Source organism: Salvia hispanica, chromosome 5 (genome assembly GCF_029641045.1).
Source record: "Salvia hispanica isolate PSC_SH4W2 chromosome 5, Shi_PSC_v1, whole genome shotgun sequence".
Taxonomy (NCBI): Eukaryota; Viridiplantae; Streptophyta; class Magnoliopsida; order Lamiales; family Lamiaceae; genus Salvia; species Salvia hispanica.
In genome coordinates this window covers 18,570,330-18,589,568 of record NC_142696.1, presented here as the reverse complement: position 1 = coordinate 18,589,568, position 19,239 = coordinate 18,570,330, and the positions used below count along the sequence as shown (strand labels likewise).

The 19,239-nt window shown below is 32.0% G+C and overlaps 2 protein-coding genes and 1 non-coding gene across 3 annotated transcripts; 1 reads left to right on the top strand and 2 right to left on the bottom strand.

The window, feature by feature from the left end:
• Positions 1 to 10,694: 10,694 nt before the first annotated feature.
• Positions 10,695 to 12,136, top strand: LOC125190226 (aquaporin TIP2-1-like). The gene is made up of 3 exons (XM_048087469.2): positions 10,695 to 10,895; positions 11,100 to 11,350; positions 11,590 to 12,136. The coding sequence occupies exons 1-3, from the start codon at positions 10,769 to 10,771 to the stop codon at positions 11,956 to 11,958; spliced, it is 747 nt and encodes a 248-aa protein (XP_047943426.1). The 5' UTR covers positions 10,695 to 10,768; the 3' UTR covers positions 11,959 to 12,136.
• Positions 12,137 to 14,650: 2,514 nt separating this feature from the next.
• Positions 14,651 to 14,724, bottom strand: TRNAN-GUU (transfer RNA asparagine (anticodon GUU)). The gene has a single exon. It is a non-coding gene; the product is annotated as a tRNA-Asn (tRNA).
• Positions 14,725 to 14,922: 198 nt separating this feature from the next.
• LOC125189742 (uncharacterized) lies at positions 14,923 to 18,457 on the bottom strand. Its single transcript, XM_048086981.2, has 13 exons — positions 18,423 to 18,457; positions 17,711 to 18,169; positions 17,435 to 17,593; positions 17,003 to 17,339; positions 16,792 to 16,910; positions 16,655 to 16,727; positions 16,352 to 16,575; positions 16,208 to 16,264; positions 15,971 to 16,112; positions 15,672 to 15,800; positions 15,421 to 15,591; positions 15,247 to 15,306; positions 14,923 to 15,167 (listed from the first exon to the last, which is right to left on the bottom strand). The coding sequence occupies exons 1-13, from the start codon at positions 18,455 to 18,457 to the stop codon at positions 15,063 to 15,065; spliced, it is 2,070 nt and encodes a 689-aa protein (XP_047942938.2). The 3' UTR covers positions 14,923 to 15,062.
• Positions 18,458 to 19,239: the final 782 nt, after the last annotated feature.

Here is a 19,239-nt window from a genome sequence, read left to right as displayed (position 1 = left end):
ATATTAATGTATTGTAAATTGCTAATTCCAATTATGAACTTTGTCACAATTTCACTACCCAAGAAGTTGCAAACTCCAGCTCGAATCACTAATGAATAAGTCGATTCATTTATATCAATATCATATTTAAACTAACAAATCATTCAGATTTTGTTAGGTTAGGATTTTTGCTACAATAAGAATACTACTTTTCAATGAATAAATAATTAGTCCACTAACATGATAACAATAGTTGGCATCATAAAAGCATTTTAGATAGTATTTAAATTAAGAACCAAATCCCTTCAAAACCTAACTTGTCCTATTATAAGTTTTAGCCACTTCTTTGAAAATAACTAATTTAGCTTTCATTAACAATTAGTCACAATGTAACTAATTTGTACAGTACTTTGAAAATACACACAATAATGTGTATGATAATAGTGCAATATAGAAGCGCGCGAACTCGGAGGCTATTAATTTGGAGGGTTTGGGTAGGATGGAAGGTTGGCATTTGAAATCACTTTAGTAGGCAAAAATTAAATGTTATAGTGCAGATTGGGTTTGTAGGATTTATTAGTATTCAAGTAAGTTTGGTGACTGATACAATTAGTGCATTTATTTGTGAGACGTAAGGCTTTCCATAGTATTAATGAATTTATCTACCTTTCCATGGAAAGGTTCCAAAAAATTTTCTTTATGGAATTTAAAGTCTGTATCTAGTTTTTTCGTTGTAACCTATTAAGTTCTGCATATATATTTCGACATTTTAATGAACAATGATAGACGTGGATAGTACTAGGTGATTTTGTATCTAGGTTCATAACGGTTATAGACATAGATAGGTCTAGATGATTTAATTGCTATAGGTTTTAATTTTATGAGGTAATACGTGTGATTATTATGTTAATTGATTGAAGGAGTTGTCATGTTTTCCTCCTCCGATCCCCACAATGTGTTCACCAACAATTAGGGGTGATAATTATGAACTGAAACCCAATGATTCAAATTAAATCGAATTGAACCAATTGGATTTAGCTTGGTCTGATCAAATTTGGTTGCATGTACATTATGATGTCAGATTATAGTTTATTTAATTGATGGTGACAAGTTTAAAGATCATGAGCTCGAAGTGAGTGATGAAGTGGAAGTTCCAAAGCTTATGAATGTAGAAAAAGAATGAACTCGAAGTGAGTGATGAAGTGGAAGTTCCAAAGCTTATGAATGTAGAAAAAGAATGAGGGATGCGATCAAACACTAACCATCCTAACGTGTTACTTGTTCACTAATGAACATATTATTAAAAATATCAACGCAGTTGACATGAATATGTCAACACAAATTTATCCTGATATTTATGTTGACATTTTTAATATAATATGTTGATTAGTGAAGAAGTAACACATTAAGAAAACGAGTGAACTACAAAAATGGTCCCTGGACTATGGGTTTATCTCGCCCATAGTCCCTGGACTTTAAAAATATCGCCAGTAGTCCCTAAACTAAGGGTTTCTCTCGAAATTGGTCCTTTTAGCTTTTTTTTGGTACGAAAATGCCCTTCTGGGGGTTTTGGGGAGTTTGGGCAATTTGGTCTTTTTTACACTTTTAACATTTTAAATATGATATTATTTCAGTTATGTACTAAATTTGATATTATTTCAAAATAATCATTCTTCTTCCCTTTTGTCATACTTCACTTTGTTTCTTTATTTCAATATTATATTTAATTTTACAAAATTTTAAATTTTAATTTTTAAATATCAATAAATTTTTTTAATTTACAAAAATTATTAAATAAAAAAAATTAATAGTCATAATCAATATTCGAAAGTGTATAATATTTAAAATTTAATCAATATGACAATGACTTAGTTTTAATCAATATTTAATAGCTTTAATCACAAATATATTATATAACACGATTTATTCTGAAATAAATATGCATCTAATGTAAGACTAATATAATTTTTGTTTATTAATTTGCAAACAATCAAAATTTACTAGTAATTTTCAACAAAAATACTCATATATAAAACTTTTAGTAGGATCAAATTTTTAGTCAACTTCATAATATTCAATCACAAGCAATTATAACAACCGAACGAATGCTAAATAGAATAGTAATTATTTTTCCATTATGATTAATATTATTTATGTATACTTCTTCAATTCAGCTGAATATTATATTAAATAACAAAAATTAATAGTTTTAATCAATATTTATAGTGTCCATGAATTAATAGTTTAATTAAATTTTTTATCGATATTTAAAAATCAAAATTTAAAATTTAATTTTATAAAATTAAATATAATATGAAATAAAAAAACAAAGTGAAGGATGACAAAATGGAAGAAAAATGATAATTTTGAAATAATATCAAATTTAGTACATAACTGAAATAATATCAGATTTAAAATGTTAAAAGTGCAAAAAAACCAAATTGCCCAAAACCCTCAAAACCCCCCAAAAGGGCATTTTCGTACCAAAAAAAGCCAAAAGGACCAATTTCGAGATAAACCCTTAGTCCAGGGACTACTGGCGATATTTTTAAAGTCCAGGGATTATGAGCGAGATAAACCCATAGTCCAGGGACCATTTTTGAAGTTCACTCTAAGAAAAATTCAAAATAAATTTGTGTTGACATACCCATGTTACTGTGTTGACATTTTTAATATAATGTGTTGATTAGTTAGCAAGTAACACATTAAGATAGTTATCATACTAACGCAATCCAAAAGAATGCTATGTAAGTGTTTAGATTTAGGATGACACACTGGTTGTATTAGACTACAGTTATGTCGAACAATTTGTTGTTAATTTTATTTTGTGTAATCTCGACTTTGATTTTAATTTCTGCCTTGTGATTCACATCTTTAATTTTTGTATATATTCGGTCGTGTTAAAATGCTAACTATTTTTCAATCTAGAATCTTAATTTTAATTTTGTATGTTAAAATTATCAACACAAAGGTATAAATATATGAACATAAGACTGTAGATATTGTGTTGATATTCAAATTTAATATGTTATATTGATAAAATTATGTCTTTGTGTTGATAATATTAATATACTATATTGGAGTTTGTAGTTCAGTATTGAGAATTAGTTAGCATTTGATCACATTATTATAAATGTATGATTCATACAATAATAAATACACATGTTAATTTTTATGGTTACCTCTTAGTCCAACTAGCTTGAACGGGGTTGTACATGAAAATTTCCGATCCAACGGAATTTAAATAAAATTACTGCACAAATTAACCAAGTAAGATTAGCCCCAAGATTAGCCCCAATTCTGATGAATTGATCCCCATGCCTCTTTAATATAATTCTCTGCTCAAAATAGAAGCTAACAACTTTGCTTTCGTGTTGTTGTTTTCAGTTTATATTCTTAGGGATTTTAGTCCTATGTCAATAATTGATAAGGAAATTTTTTAATCTTGTTCTACATATAATCTTAAATGCTAAACCTAACACTTTTTTCCCATAAATGGTGCACCATTTGTGGTTGTGGGTGCATTTATTAACCAAATCCTGTCTCTGCAAGATGAAGATTGAGATAGTTAAAACTCAATACCAATCGGAGTACTATGCTTTGAAATTGAAATTTTATCCCCTATTTTTTGGTCTCAATAGTGTTTTCTATTTGTATACTATTCTTAATATATTACACATTGATGCATTATAATATTGTCGTATATGGTTTACATCAAAAAAATATGAAATAAATTTAGACTTATAAATAATTTGGTTTTCGAATTCTTTTTTTTTTTATATAGAGAACAATACTGACAAAGTACATTTTTTGTGAAATCTGAGTCCATATCGTGAACTCTGAGACATTTAACAATCCTAATAATATTTTTAGTTCATTGGTGCGCCTATTAATTTACCACTTTAAGTAATATATCATGTGAATAATTATTTATCTATTATGAAAATTAATGGTGAAATTATTTGTATAAATAATACTATAGCAATAAAAGAGGTAATCCCACTCTATTAACTTTAGTTTTTATACGTACTATGTGATAATGTGGTATACTACAAATTAAATAACAGAGTTGCCATTCTTAAATTGGGCTCAAATATGTACACAAACCTACGAAGTATATGGGCTGTATATGAGAATTGCAAGTTAGTCTAGTTTTATCACTTTATGTGGAGTACTATATACAAATAAGGGGAAAAATAAAAGTTTGGGAATTGTTTATTTATGTAAATAAAATAAGTACTAGTAAGTACTATTTATTTTAGCTATTTTTTTGAAAATATTTAAAGTATCATGTAATATAATACTAAAATTAAACATTAAATATTTCTTTCTTTCCTTTTTGATTGACAATGCAACTTTTTTTCTTTTTTAAAAAACAATGATATCTTTTTGTTTATGTTAAAAATTTCATTTTATTTTCTCATAGCTATATACTCCATCCGTCCTTAAAAAATAGACAATATTTAAAATAACACTTATTTTAATGCACAATTGATAAAGTACGAGACAGATAAAAAGAAAAGTGATTGGAGTATTGTTAGTGGAGAATGAGACTCACTTCATTAGAGAGAAAAAAAATTCTTTAAATAGAATTAGTCTATTTTTAAGGGATATTCTAAAATGACAGTTGTGGTCTATTTTTAAGGAATGGAGGTAGTAACTTTCAAACCCTAAAGTACAATCAATCCAATAATGCATATAGTATTCGAATTTATTATTAGAGATATTTACGCTTAATATCACGAAAATTTTAAAAAAATTGTTTTTTCCTCACGAGTTTTGAACTTGATATATAATATTACAAACTTATATAGTAATAGTACTCCCTCCGTCCACAAAAAACTAGTCTCATTTGTCATTTTGGAATGTCTACAAAAAATAGTCCCATTTCTAGAAATGAGAATTTCTCTCTCATATTTTATAAATTTTTCTTCATAGTTCTCTTACGTTACCTACTTTTTCTCCATCTTTCTTACTTTACCAATTTTTATTAAAACCCGTGCTGTCAATGAGACTATTTTTTGTGAAGGGAAAGAGTAGTTGTTTAATTTTTCCCATCAACGAAAAATTCAACAACATAAAAATGATATAGATAACCATATCTATTTTTAGGGACTTTGTAATCACATTTTTTAAGTGGTAACCATATCTTACGTGACATAATAAAATGAATCGTAGTCGGATTTTGTCGTTGGTGGGAATTAAATAACAATTTAAGTTCGTGATATTATATGTCAAGTTTAAAATTTATAAAAAAAAAAAACAAATTTTTAGAAAAATTTTGTGATATTAGGCGCCAATATCCCCATTTATTATTATGCAAAAAGAAAAAAAAAGGTTAAACAATACTATGTACGTTTAATTGGAGATTACCTAACTTTCTATCTGATTGAATCATTGAACTGTCAACCAATGAATTAATCTTGTTTCAACTTATCAATGCACATAAATATATAAAGTAGTGAATTTATTTTGTAGGATTCAATCAATTCTGGAAAATAAACTACATATATGTATATAAATAATATAATTATATATATAAGTACGAATGTGATCAAATGCAAACTCTAAATCTTATACAAATTCTAAACTATGATTTGAACCCTTAGAAAATGTTAACATATGACAAAAAGTAGCAATAGAAAATGTCAACACAATGTCAATGGTTGATATATGCTGTATTGATATTGTGTGGACATTTTCTATTGCTACTATTTTATCATTTGTTGATATTTTTTAACGGTCCAAATCATAGTTTGGAGTTTAATTGTACAATATATATATATGAGTTTGCATTTATCACTATTCTCTATAAGTAAGTATCTCTAATTTTTGTGTTTTAAACATTCGACGTACAATATTAATTATGAATGATCTAGATTTATTTCTTGTCCATATTTTCCGTTGTAGATCATTCTTAACAAAAATGTAACATCAGATATTTTATTTCACTTCTCAAAATATTATAATTTTCCCTAAACATACCAGTATATGATCATCTCAAAACAATACAATATTAATCGTCTCCCCCAACCAATTAATGAGAATACATGAAATGAACCTGGGCAACTATATAGCCATAATACTTGACAGTTCACAATCATTATTTGAACTCCATAAAATAATTCATAGATTCTCATCATGACTAGCTGGGCTGAAAACGACAGACGTATTTCAACTATTCATTTATGAGTGAATTAAGAAGGCGATTATATAATCATGAATTATTAAATTGTATCCGTATTAAATTAACTAAGCTTTTTCAGACGTGCGGATGCTCACATAGTGCGGCCACCCTAACTAATCAAGAATTATTAAAATTTAACAGTGAATTATTTAAACTTCATTTATGAATTACAGTAAATCCCAAGTTACTCTCAATTAACGCCTTATTAATGTTTTTGCATGTTGTACGAAGTCCAAATTGAGACCCTAATCAATTTAAAGATTGATGCCACTTTCTGTTTAAATTTATCACTTAAAGGGAAGATCACATTCTTATATCTTATTTCTTCTTAAATAATATATTTATCTCATTCTGTTTACTTGTATTTTATTCGTTCATTGATGGAAAATATATGAAATGTCAAAATAACCTTTATTATATGTGTATTTTGGGGCGTAGATTAGATAAATTAGAAATACAAAAGTATTTTAATTAGCCGTAGAGATACATGTGAAATTATAACACCTTTCCTTATATACGAAATTAAATTTTGCTCGAAAAGAAGAAAGTAGCCTGTTATTTTATGCTACATACTCGAATTATTTTATTAATCAAAATTATGAACAATATTTAAAATAGAAAATAGAATTTTTTCCTTTCGTATACCAACCCACCCTAATTTTATTTTAATATACCTATCACCATTCGATTTTCCAATTCAATTAAGTTATGCCAACTGCCAAGTTTCATGAATACAACCGCATGTCGAAAGGATTCTCATTATTTGTTAGTTATTATTATATTTGTATAAGTTCTTTAAAGTATTTTTTCCCACGGAAAAGAAAGAAACATCTTCACGGGGCTAGCCGCTTCAATTCTTTATTCTTTATTCTTTATATATATAAAAACAAGCATTTTGATATTCTATTAAAATAGAAAAATAAAATACGTTGTGTATATATTCACGCTCATATGATATATAATTATGTTAATTAAAAAAATGTTAATTAGTGCGTATATTAATTTGTTAATAAATTCATTTTCTTAAAAACACTGTATCCAAAAGAAACTCCTCGCATATAATGGGATGGTGTATTTTTTTTTTTTTTTCTGTTTTTACATTCAGTCTTTGTTTCACACACATACACACACCATTCACTTTGATACTACTCCCACTGTCCGCGAATAGGAGTCCCGTGTTTCTATTTTAGTCCATCCATGAATAGGAGTCTCGGTTCACTTTTACTATAAATGGTAATAGGATCCCACCTTCCACTAACTTATTCTACTCAAATTTCATTTAAAACTAATATATACAAGTGAGACTCCTATTGCATTAACTTTTTTCCACCTACTTTTCTTAATATTTCTTAAAACCTGTGTCGCGCATAAATGAGATTCCTAATGACGGACAGAGGATAACTAGGAGCAGTAAATTTCACAAAATTAGACCCCATTGCTTTTTACACCTCACGAGTTAAACACAATTTTCATCTATTATTTGCAAATAATTCCATAATTGATGATAAGTATTAGTATTAGGTTATGATAATATATATTTTAAATATATAAATTTCATAATACCGTATAGTTAAATTTAATTTCAAAATTATACTTTGAATTTTATCGTGAAGATATTTGATTAATGATGCATAGAAAAATTATTGAAAAAATTGAAATATTTCAAATAATCAATATAGTGGAATTGGAAAAAGCAAAAATATTACTACTTCTATAGTAGTTTATTTGATTTTACGATACATAATTGTCAAGCAACAAATTAAACCAACAATGTTATGAATAGGGGTTACGATATTGCTTCTGCCACTTTCTCCGATAATGTAGACTCTTTTTCGCCGATGTTGCTTTTTACGACACCCGTTGTAGGTATCATTAGTTTCTTTACTTATCGAATTATTTCTCTCTTATTATCTATTTATTTCTCATCTTATTTATTCTTCTCATGCATATCTGCATAAGATTACACTTAAATAATACCCTAAATTATGAAATATAATTTGAATCTCCAATATCAAAATCGTGACTTATTAGACCACTGAATTTTAACACTATCATGCCTTGGCTCATCCAACTTATCTCTACATCAGTATTAATAGCTGACAAATAACACGTGAAATCAAGTACTAACACCCAAATTGTTTTGTACACTTGTACTCTTCCGTTTATTAAACGTCATCTATCCTCAAATTACACTTATCCTATACCTTTTTTAATTATCATAATAAGTGCAAACATACGACTGATTGAATAAGAAACCAGTAAGTGTTATAAATTTATAATTGTGTGGGTGAATTGATTAAACGATATAAGTATTAATGTCATATGCCAAAGATTTCGAATTTAAATCCTTCATGACGTAGCCTTAAATTTATATTTATTCACCCATGAAAAAGTGTTATAATTGTATTCTTCAAATTTTGAAACGAGAATAAATCTAAAATGAATTCACTTCCAAAATAAACCAATCAATCTCATACTCTTTTCTCTTTAGTGTAATTTTACGTGGGATCTATAAATACTTACTAAATTACTATGTATCCCAACGAAACAAATGACAAAATTCAATCTTTTAATCACAAAAGTCCAAGTTAATTAGATGGACATAGGACCACTTATTTCAAATCAAGATTCCACTAACAAATTGCTAATCCCCAATTATCAATCATCACCAGTTTAATCCTATTCAGATAATAATAAAAAAAATTCCCAACTAACCCACAAGAGTTAAATTAAGAACCTGGTCGGCGCAATGTGTGGCCCAGATTGCAGATAGTCATAGCACCATCTTATGGTTATCTCAAATTTGAAATAGTATAATTTTTTTAAAAAATTTTGGGCATCAAATATTAATAATCTCACATGGACCAATCGTGATCATTTTCCAGACAATTCCAAATCTGCACGTTATTGACAACTAGGCGAGCACCCAAGGTTTTTGATTGGATGTGAATGGACTTAGTGCCATTGCCAACTCAAATTTATTCCTTTGTCTATAGTATTATTTTTTTTTCCTTTTCTGTATTAAAAATAGGAATATCAATGAAGCCCAAAATTTATAAACTGCTAAATTTAATGAGTTTGGCTAAATTTATTTTACATTTTAATGACAAATTTGATAAAAAATAATAACTACACATCAATAATTAACCTCCAATATATATTTTATATTTATATATAGACATATAAATCATTATATGTGAAATTGTTCAATAACTCAAGATTTATTAAATGTCACTTTTATGTAACGAAATATTTTTTGTAATTTTATACCAGTAGAACATAAGCATAGTATGAATGTATACTTGTCATAGATTAATATCTTTAATTTATAAATACAGGATTCTAAGGAATTAAAATAAATTAAGTAAAAAAATTAGCTTTTAGCTCGAGTGGCCTATTGGATTAACCTGAAATCCGGACATTTAAGTTTTGGGCCGTTGTTTTTTAATCTGATAAAATTTCAACTCACACCCCCGATTATACCATGCTACACAAATAGAATTGATATGATTGACATTCCTGATTAGTCGATATAAGGTAATACTATAGGTTATGTACTCCAGAGTATTTAGAAACTAATGTAATAATTTATCATTTTATGTCATTTATGAAACAAGCTCCAAAAGTTGAATAGGATTATGCATATAGGTTTATGTGATTTATCATTTAAGCATATCGCGGATATGAATTAGTCATTCTCTCTAATTTATTCCTTATGGTTGGTTATGTAGATAAATTTACACATTTTATCCAACTATTATTAAATTAAATATAACTACTCCTAATTGACATTTAATGGTCGACTTTCGCCTTTAAATTAAAGAATCTAGTTCCATCGTTACTTAATTTTTAAACTTCCGTCTATTTTACTCTTAAATAAAGATAGATATGAAGAATATTACGAAGTAGCAAAATTATAATCCATATATTTTTGAAAATTAAATAATTACTTGTGTACCAGTTTGGCGTTTATTCATACAAAAGTTGTCAAGATCGTGACATTATCAGCACGTCACAAATTTCATATTTTTATTGACCAAGTTATATTTTTTCATATCAGTAACCGAAAGTCATACGCGTCGGTAATATCTTAACACACAAATTTTATTTTAAATAAACTCAATATTGTTAATTTCAAATATGTTCATCCTAATCATTTGCTAAAATAACCAATTACAACCTAGACCATGACATAACCAAATTAATTAACTAGTAGAGTGGGTGTGAGTTCATTGCGACACTTTATCAATTTTATTTCGAATTAAACCAATTTTATATCGTAATTGAGTTTACTAAACGTCGACCCTAGCTCAATTAGTTACAAACGTTCTTAGAAGGATGCTATCAAATAAGAATTGAAATAATATAATCTTATAGGATAGAATATTCCACGTAGGATGGATTAATTTATCCCTTCATCTATCTCTTGTGACTTGGCATCTGGTATATACTAATCTATAGATGCTTATATTAAACTATTTCGCTAAGGTCGTGTTTGGCTCAGTATATATACCCACTTAGAAAGTGCTATTTCTCTCATCCCAAACCATAATCCTCTCTTCTTTCTATTTTCTCTTTTTCTTCAAGAATTAATTTTACAAAATGCCAGGAATCGCTATCGGCCGTTTCGATGACTCGTTCAGCGCCGCCACCATCAAGGCGTACATCGCTGAGTTTATCTCCACCTTGCTCTTCATCTTCGCCGGCGTTGGCTCTGCCATTGCTTTCAGTTAGTCATCTAATTTAATATTTTTCTCAAGAATTTTTAATTTTTTCTTTAACTCTTTTAACAAAATAAAAATTAATAGAGCCATGCATGCACATGCACTAATTTAGCTTTGCAACAAAAATGAAGTACTATAATTTACTATTAAATTGTAATCCAAGTAGTACATTTTCCTGATGGGGTGATAAATTGGTGCCTTTTCAACAGACAGTTTGACGGCCAACGCGGGCTTGGACCCGGCTGGGCTTGTTGCGATCGCTGTGGCCCATGCTTTCGCTCTCTTCGTGGCTGTCTCCATTGCCGCTAATATCTCCGGTGGACACGTCAACCCTGCCGTCACATTCGGCCTGGTTGTCGGCGGTCAGCTTACCGTCATCACCGGAATTTTCTACTGGATTGCTCAGCTTTTGGGAGCCGTTGTTGGTTCATACCTCCTCTCTTTCGTCACCGGTGGCTTGGTAAGTCAACTTTTATTTTTATAGTATATCTCAATTAACAAGATAATAAATTGATGGTATTTGGAGAATATATTTGCTATTATGGTTGATTGTTTAAAAATATATTCAATTAGTTATTAAATACTTATTTAATTATGTTATTTTATTTTTGAATTCTGGATCCGCCACTTAATTGTTTAATTATGTCGCTTTATATTTTAATTTTGGATCCGTGACTGAATACATTGATATAAATGAAGGCTATTCCGATCCACGGTGTGGGAGCGGGAGTGGGAGCGATCCAGGGAGTGGTGTTTGAGATCATCATCACATTCGGACTGGTGTACACTGTGTACGCAACCGCAGTTGACCCGAAGAAGGGTTCATTGGGAACCATCGCACCCATCGCCATCGGTTTCGTCGTGGGTGCCAACATCTTGGCTGCCGGCCCATTCTCCGGAGGCTCCATGAACCCGGCCCGCTCCTTCGGCCCAGCTGTTGCCAGCGGAGACTTCACCGGCCACTGGATCTACTGGGTGGGCCCACTCATCGGAGGCGGCCTCGCCGGGCTCGTCTACAGCAACACTTACATCCACCACGAGCACGCACCACTCGCAACCGACTTCTAGATTTGCCCACATTTGTTTGTGATGTGAAATTTCTTTTCTAATAAAAGGAAGATATGGGAATTCATTTTTCCGTTTCTTTCTTTTCCTTTTTTTAATGGTTTGCAGCTGTAAATGCAATTTCTTGGTGTAATGGTTTGGTTTTTCTGGTAAATTGTTAATTATGTCATGTTTGATCCCATTTTGTCTCCTTGCCACATTCTTTTCTTCATGGAAGATGGTATTCACGATGATTATGTCGCAACTTGGCCTTAATAAAAAGAGTTGTATTGGACAAGATTAGGGGCTTATGATTACTTGTTTTAAGGGTGAAATCAGGGAAAACAAAATTTAAAATCAGCTTATAGTGTATTCTATATGAAAACATTATCTTCAAAATTAAAATATTTGTACAAACAAAATAAACAATTTAAGTGAATAAACGTTGACTAGGCTTGTTGCGTTTTGGCGGCAATAAAATAATTGTAGTGCTTATCTGAAATGTGAGGTCTAACGTGATAGCCTATCTTATTGTTTTTAACTTATTTTGGTCGGTAACACAACCGCCCCATCAAATATCACTTTCTCTGAAGACGTTATATATCTCGTTTTCTTTTCTCCATTTCCAAATGCATTTTATACGCAACGCCTTAAATCCTTAATTCACAATTACATATCATGATGCACGAATAGATGATTCCATTTTATGATGGAACAAGATCCAATAATTAGTTATTTCACAGTTTTTACCTTAATTCGATAAAGTTTCTCTTGAAATTAAAATACGAGTTAAACTCAAAAGTTATTTTTATTGATATCGTAAATTTATATTTTTATTATTTTAAGTGTCTACATTAACCAAATCTATCTGTATTTTGTTTTTTTGACCAACTCTATTTTTTTGTCCAAAAATACATCGGAGTATGTTAATGTTTTGCAAATTGGCATTAGGCGGACTGGCTAGTACGTAAACTTAGTTCTTTAGTACTCCATTTAAATATGGATTCAGAAGTACTACTGAAATGTTTTCGACATACATTTCTATTGGTATGTGCTAATTTAAACCAAAATTAAGGAAAAAAAAGAGTTTCACAGTAGTAATTTTTTTAGCTGTTTTGACCACTTTTAGTTATTGAAACCCAATATTATGGGCAATATTAGAAAAGTATAATCAAGAGCTTTGCAACGATCGATACATTTGAATTTTACATCGAACTTCAGTGGACCTAGTTGTTAATAGAACTAGTTAATTACTCCCTAGTTAAATACTCCAGTCAATTATAGCTAATTTAATAATAATAACAACAACAATAATAATAATTTTTTAATATAATTAAAATATAATTTTTTTTGGAAGTCATGGTTCTTTTAGAGCATCCGCAATGGTGCTTAGGCCAGCAATAGGCCAGCAATAGGCCAACCATTCTCTCCCTTGTCACGTCAGCAACACTAAAAAATCCACCTGCCACATCAGATTTAGGCCAGCCATAGGCCAGCCGCAATAAAAATAATTCAAAATATACTACATTTACGGAATTAAAATTACGATTAAATTACGGAATTAAATTTACGAGACATATACGGGAAAATTCATTAATTTTATTTAAAAAAAAAGTACATTAACTAAAAATCAAAAAAATTACATAATAAAAAAAATCCGGGCTTCCACACACGAGCCACCGCCCCACTCTACTCCTCACTAATTTATTAAAAAAATACATTAAAAAATGTTAGTATGCCTTGAATCCGTTATAGTTTGCCGGTATGACATGTTTCTGTTTTAGGTCTTAATTTTGTATTGGACTAGTTGTTGTTGTCCATCGCTAGATGTTGCTCTTGTACAGAAATTTAGAGAGAGAGAAAATCGCGTTTATATAGTTTTTCAAAAATAATAATAAAAAAAGAAATAATTTTTTTAAAAAAAAGAATTTAAAAAAAAAAAAAAAAAATTAAAAAATAGCGTTGGCCGATCGGGCCGCCACAATGGCAGCCAGCGCATCGGCTAGCGCACCGGCCAACGCCCACCAATCGGCCAGCCCACGCCGATCGGCTCGCCGGTTAGCCGCTCGCCTCCTCCAATGGTTCGGCTAGCCGATCGGCCAGCGCGAAGAATCGGCTAGCCGGTCGCTAGCCGACCATTGCGGATGCTCTTAGCCCCAACATGACTTCGTCTCTACATCCAGCATCATATTTCGGAGATATACACAGTTAGCAGCTGAAATCACAATTTTATACTCCCTCCACCCCATAAAAAATGTCACACTTGTGGGACGACACGAGATTTTAAGAGATTTTGTTTTGTGTGTTAAATGGAGAGGGAAAATATGATTTTTATATTCATGTGAGAGAGAACTTTTTTCCAAAAAAGAAAATATGACATCTTTTGTGGGACAAACTAAAAAGGAAAGTGTGACATCTTTTGTGGGACAAACTAAAAAGGAAAGTGTGACAACTTTTGTGGGGGGACGGAGGTAGTAACAAAACTTATAGAAAGATGAACATAAAATCTGAGAAAACCTTCAAGTATATATGTACGACATAACAATAACCACAAACAAGGAAAAAGAGAAAAAAATCTAGCACAAAGTCTCAAATATTTAAACATACTATAAGTGTGAAGGATAAAAGAGAAAATAGATTTAATAAAAGAATAAAATATACTCAACAAATTGAGATGGTAGTAAAATCCAAAATATAGTAAAATTAAAAAAAAAGACGCTAGAAGGAGGGCTTGAACCTCCGACCTTGTGGTTAACAGCCACACGCTCTAACCAACTGAGCTATTCCAGCTTTTTGCATATTTATTCTAGATAATAAATACATATTAATAAATACTCGGGAACTATATTCCATAAAGCATAATAATAACCAACTGCAAAAAAATGAAAACAAAAAGGAACTTAAGTTTGAAGCATAATGTAAAATAATCTACTAATATCATCATACTATAAATATTATTCTCATATCAATATATACAGGACCTAGGAGTACTAAATATTATTCTCATATCAATATATACAGGTCATGTAGGAGTACTATATTACATACTCTTCACTGTACATACATAGATCAAATGTAAATCTCCCATTAGGAATATGATCACATCAATTTTTTCAATCAACATTGGGCTAATGTTTAACATCTTCAATGCCAATCAGCCTAACTCTCATCTTCTTTATTCTCTTCAGCTGCTTCACCAAGTCGAGCCGCTCATCCAAGTAGGGCGATGGGATCTATTAAATGGAGACGACGCAAAAATAAGGAAAAACTCGGAAAAAAAAAACTCGCACCAACAAGAAATTATATGCATACCAGATTAGGCATGTATTTCTTGATTGCAGCAAACATAGCTGCATGGCCTACAGCAGAAACCTGATCAAACAGACAAACTCTTTCATCTTGATCATAATCATGTACGGAAAGAGAGTTAAACATGAAGAAAATGTTAAATCTTTGATCAAAACGACTGCGCTAAAACCAGCTTACTGGAAGTAGCATTAGTATTGCTACTGGAATGAGTGTGAACATGTCTGATGTTGTTCTATAAATCTTGTTCCTCTCCCTCTGCGTCACTCCATGGCCGTGCAGTCTCTTCTGCACGAGCCTCATGGTGTACGAGATATCCACGAATAGCAGCTGTGTGCCCATCCAGACATCCTAGAATATTTTAAGGCTGTATGTATAAATAAGAGTTTTGACAGACTATCTGAATTCAGACATGGTTTCATTCGACTCACGATGCTTGCAGCTACAAGATCACGCGTGTACTTTTTGAGAAAATTGCGCTGGAAAGTCTTTTGTTTTGATTGCCATGAAGTTAGGAAGGCTTCATTTTCACCTTGAAATGAAGATGATGAACTAATAGCCTGCCATTTCCAGCAAAATTACTCTTCTTAATGTCAAAATTCTTCTTCTAAATCGATAATCCACATAGAAGCACAAGAAGTACACATAAAAACGATACGTAAACAGATAAACTGCAGATGGTTTCAGCATGTTTGATGAAAATTTCTAGTAATTGATCAATGAGGCATACCTGATTTTGACTATGCCTTTCAATTTTGTTGATTTCAGCCGGTCTATAACGTGTATCCACTGCAGAAGAGCTCTTCGTGCCATTCATCCACAAAGATGGTATCATGCCAGGATCGTTCTTCTCCACAATCCTTAGCATTTCACTGCAAGAAAAATGAACAGAAGAATGCAGTTTCACACACCCACACACACAGCTCATAGGCGCGTTTTTGTTAGTGAATCGTGTAATATAGCTTACATTGTTCCATCATAAGCCACCCAGTAATCCTCCAAACACGTAGACAGTAACGCTTGACTGCTCACCAATGAGAAAAAAATTACACACTAAATATAAGAGGCTTAGTCAGAACATTACCGGTAAATGTTGGAACATTTTGAACACCTTCTAAGCAAGAAGTCTAGCAGATCAGCACCTAATGCTTGATGCTTAGAATTGCTGCAATGAGCATAGCCTAAAATCACGTCGTAGCACACAGTGAAAACAGCGTGTAATATGATCTCCTTCTCTGCTTGAGTTGGAGGGTGCTTTGACCTCCTTCTCTCTTGATGCAGCTGATTCTTATATGCCGCGTAAAAGTTCAGCCATCCAATCTCATCGAGTATCACCTGTTTTAGAACACAGTTCTAAGCCTTCTGATGTGATGTATATAACTAATTTGATCATTAACTATATATGAAAACAGACCTCCATCAGGAGTTGATATTCGGATAGTGTTGAGAATTCCGGATATATGAACAGGACACCGCACTCCAAGTAGCTGCAAAAGAACACGAGATGCGCTCACTATCCTCAAGCCATAGACATCTAAAACACAAAAATACCTGACAAAGTCTCTTGTTTGCTTGTCAAGAACCCGAATGCCATGCCTAGATAAAAACAGCCTCGTTTCTCTTCCAAGATAAGCAAACAACGCGAGAGTGGCCAAACTGTTTTCTCCAACCTGCCAACATCATAAGGGCAGCACTCATCTCTTCATGAGAGGTGGAGACATTATTGAAAAAAGCTAAAAAAAACCAAGAAAGTTAAGGTTACCTCATTGGTAAGAATGCGCGTGTTGCTAGCGACACTTTCCCTACGGAATGCTGCACAGAGTTTTCTATGAACCAGACAGATCCAAAACTCAACATCTTCAACATTTTTGTGAGGAAGAATCCTACTTCCGAAATAGGACAGAAAATCCTCCTCGAACCCGGCCTCAGCTGCTAGAGAATGCAGCTTATCAAGAGTTACTAAACTGTTTGTTGCATCCATGAGATCAAACAAGGCCTCCGCGATTGAATCTGAGAATGAACAACACGAAAGTTTCTCTGGTCCTAGCTTTCGTATACCTGCACAGCATGTCATGGCCATGACTGTCCCTGCAACACCACTGAATTTTTGTGCTTTAGATCTCAAACTAGCTAACGAAAATACTTATGAGTTTGTAATCAGACTAAACTCCTTTTGTTCATTCGACTGACTGACCTCCCTGCGTACGCCATAGTCCATTTCTTGAACAATTTCATGAACGAACCAGATATTCGTGGAAGCTCCACCGTCTTGAACCATTCCACTAGCTTTGGGTTCTTCATGCTTAGCTGATTTTCTATGAGATCCCCTAAGAAGTTTGCCTTCGGAGATAGACTGACACGTACACAATTGGAAGAAGGATCATAACGCGATTGGGATTGTTTCCCTTCGTAATGTCTTTCACGAGAATTAAACACGTACGTATGGAAGTGACGAGCATGTTCGACTTACATGTTGAGAACCGGGGAAGGATTGTTGGTGCGATTGTGAGAGAGAAAGAGCTCCACCTCTGTTACTGCCATCAGCAGTGCATAAACGGCAACCTGATATGCTATGTGTTTGTGCCACGCGTGCACATCGATGCCAATCCACGCCATGGCCAGAGCAGGCCGTGTTCCGTCCAACGCAAGATCCTTCACTGCAGCAGAGAAGCTTCTAGCTGATACATGCAGTGTCCATACAAGGCAGTTTACGCGATCGAACTTCACATCATTAGTCAACTTGGTGTCCTCCAACGGAGATGGTGACATGGACGACAGTGCGCCATGCTGGAATCGTGGCGTGGGCTCGTGTTTGAACAGGAATTTTCTCGAATGCAGAAGTTGGTTTTTTAGGACATGTTCTTTAACATTATTGTAATTGAGATAAGGTATGTTCAAGTTCAACCTCTCCTCAAATAATGCAGTTTTCCTGCGTTGAAAATACAATTTTTATACTAATATGGTTACAAAATCATGAGATTGTTTGCAAACTTGGAATATTACTTACTTTATCCAAAGTGTTAGTAGTAATATAATAGAAAAATTCAATCGTTTTACGCTGCTTAAATACAAAACACAATATGTGGGCTAAATATATTCAAATGAAATATAATTAACTAGGTAACTAAATCATCTATATTCAAAATTCTCTGTAAGAGTAACAGAAAACAAAAAAGACTTACGGGTTGCAGCGCAAAGTGAAGCTTTTTAAAGCCATTGAAACAATTAAGTAGCAAAAAGAGAGAGAAAAATGGCTATGGTGGGCTTTATAGAACACAACTTAAATTTTTATCGGAAACATGGAACTAAGATCAGTATCAACTGAGATCGGCAAATTTGATTTCCATTATAAAATGATGATGATGTTCATAGTGATTTACGCTTAATCCGTAGCTAATTAAATATTACAACTGTAACGTCATTATAAAATTAATAGTTTTCATTGGTAAAATTAATTACTTAATTTTCTAGACGGTATCGCCTAATTATCCAATTTTCTGTCGTTTCGAAGAGGAGTATTGTGACTGCCGTCATGAATCATGATCGTTTATTTTTTTTGGTTCAATTCAAACTATACTTAATTAGTTTTATATACCCAGAACGGTCGGACCATATACCGTCATACCGACAGCGTATATCAAATTGGATTAAAACATCACGTGGCACCATACACCGACAGCGTACCCACTTTTTAAAACATCGACTACGTGGCAGGGCTTTGATCCGACACGATAATCCGACACGAATCCGCACATAGTTAATCCGACACGAACACGCACAATTAGGATTTGAGTCCTTATAGGACCGACCCAATAAGAACCCGGAAATTTTGGGTTGGGTCGGGTCGGATTTGAGTTGGGTTGGGTTATTCGTTAAGAAAAAAAAATAATTATTTTTATTTTTAAAATAATATACTCCATCCGTCCCACAAAAGATGTCACACTTTTCTTTTTAGTTTGTCCCATAAAAGATGTCACATTTCCCTTTTTGGAAAAAGTT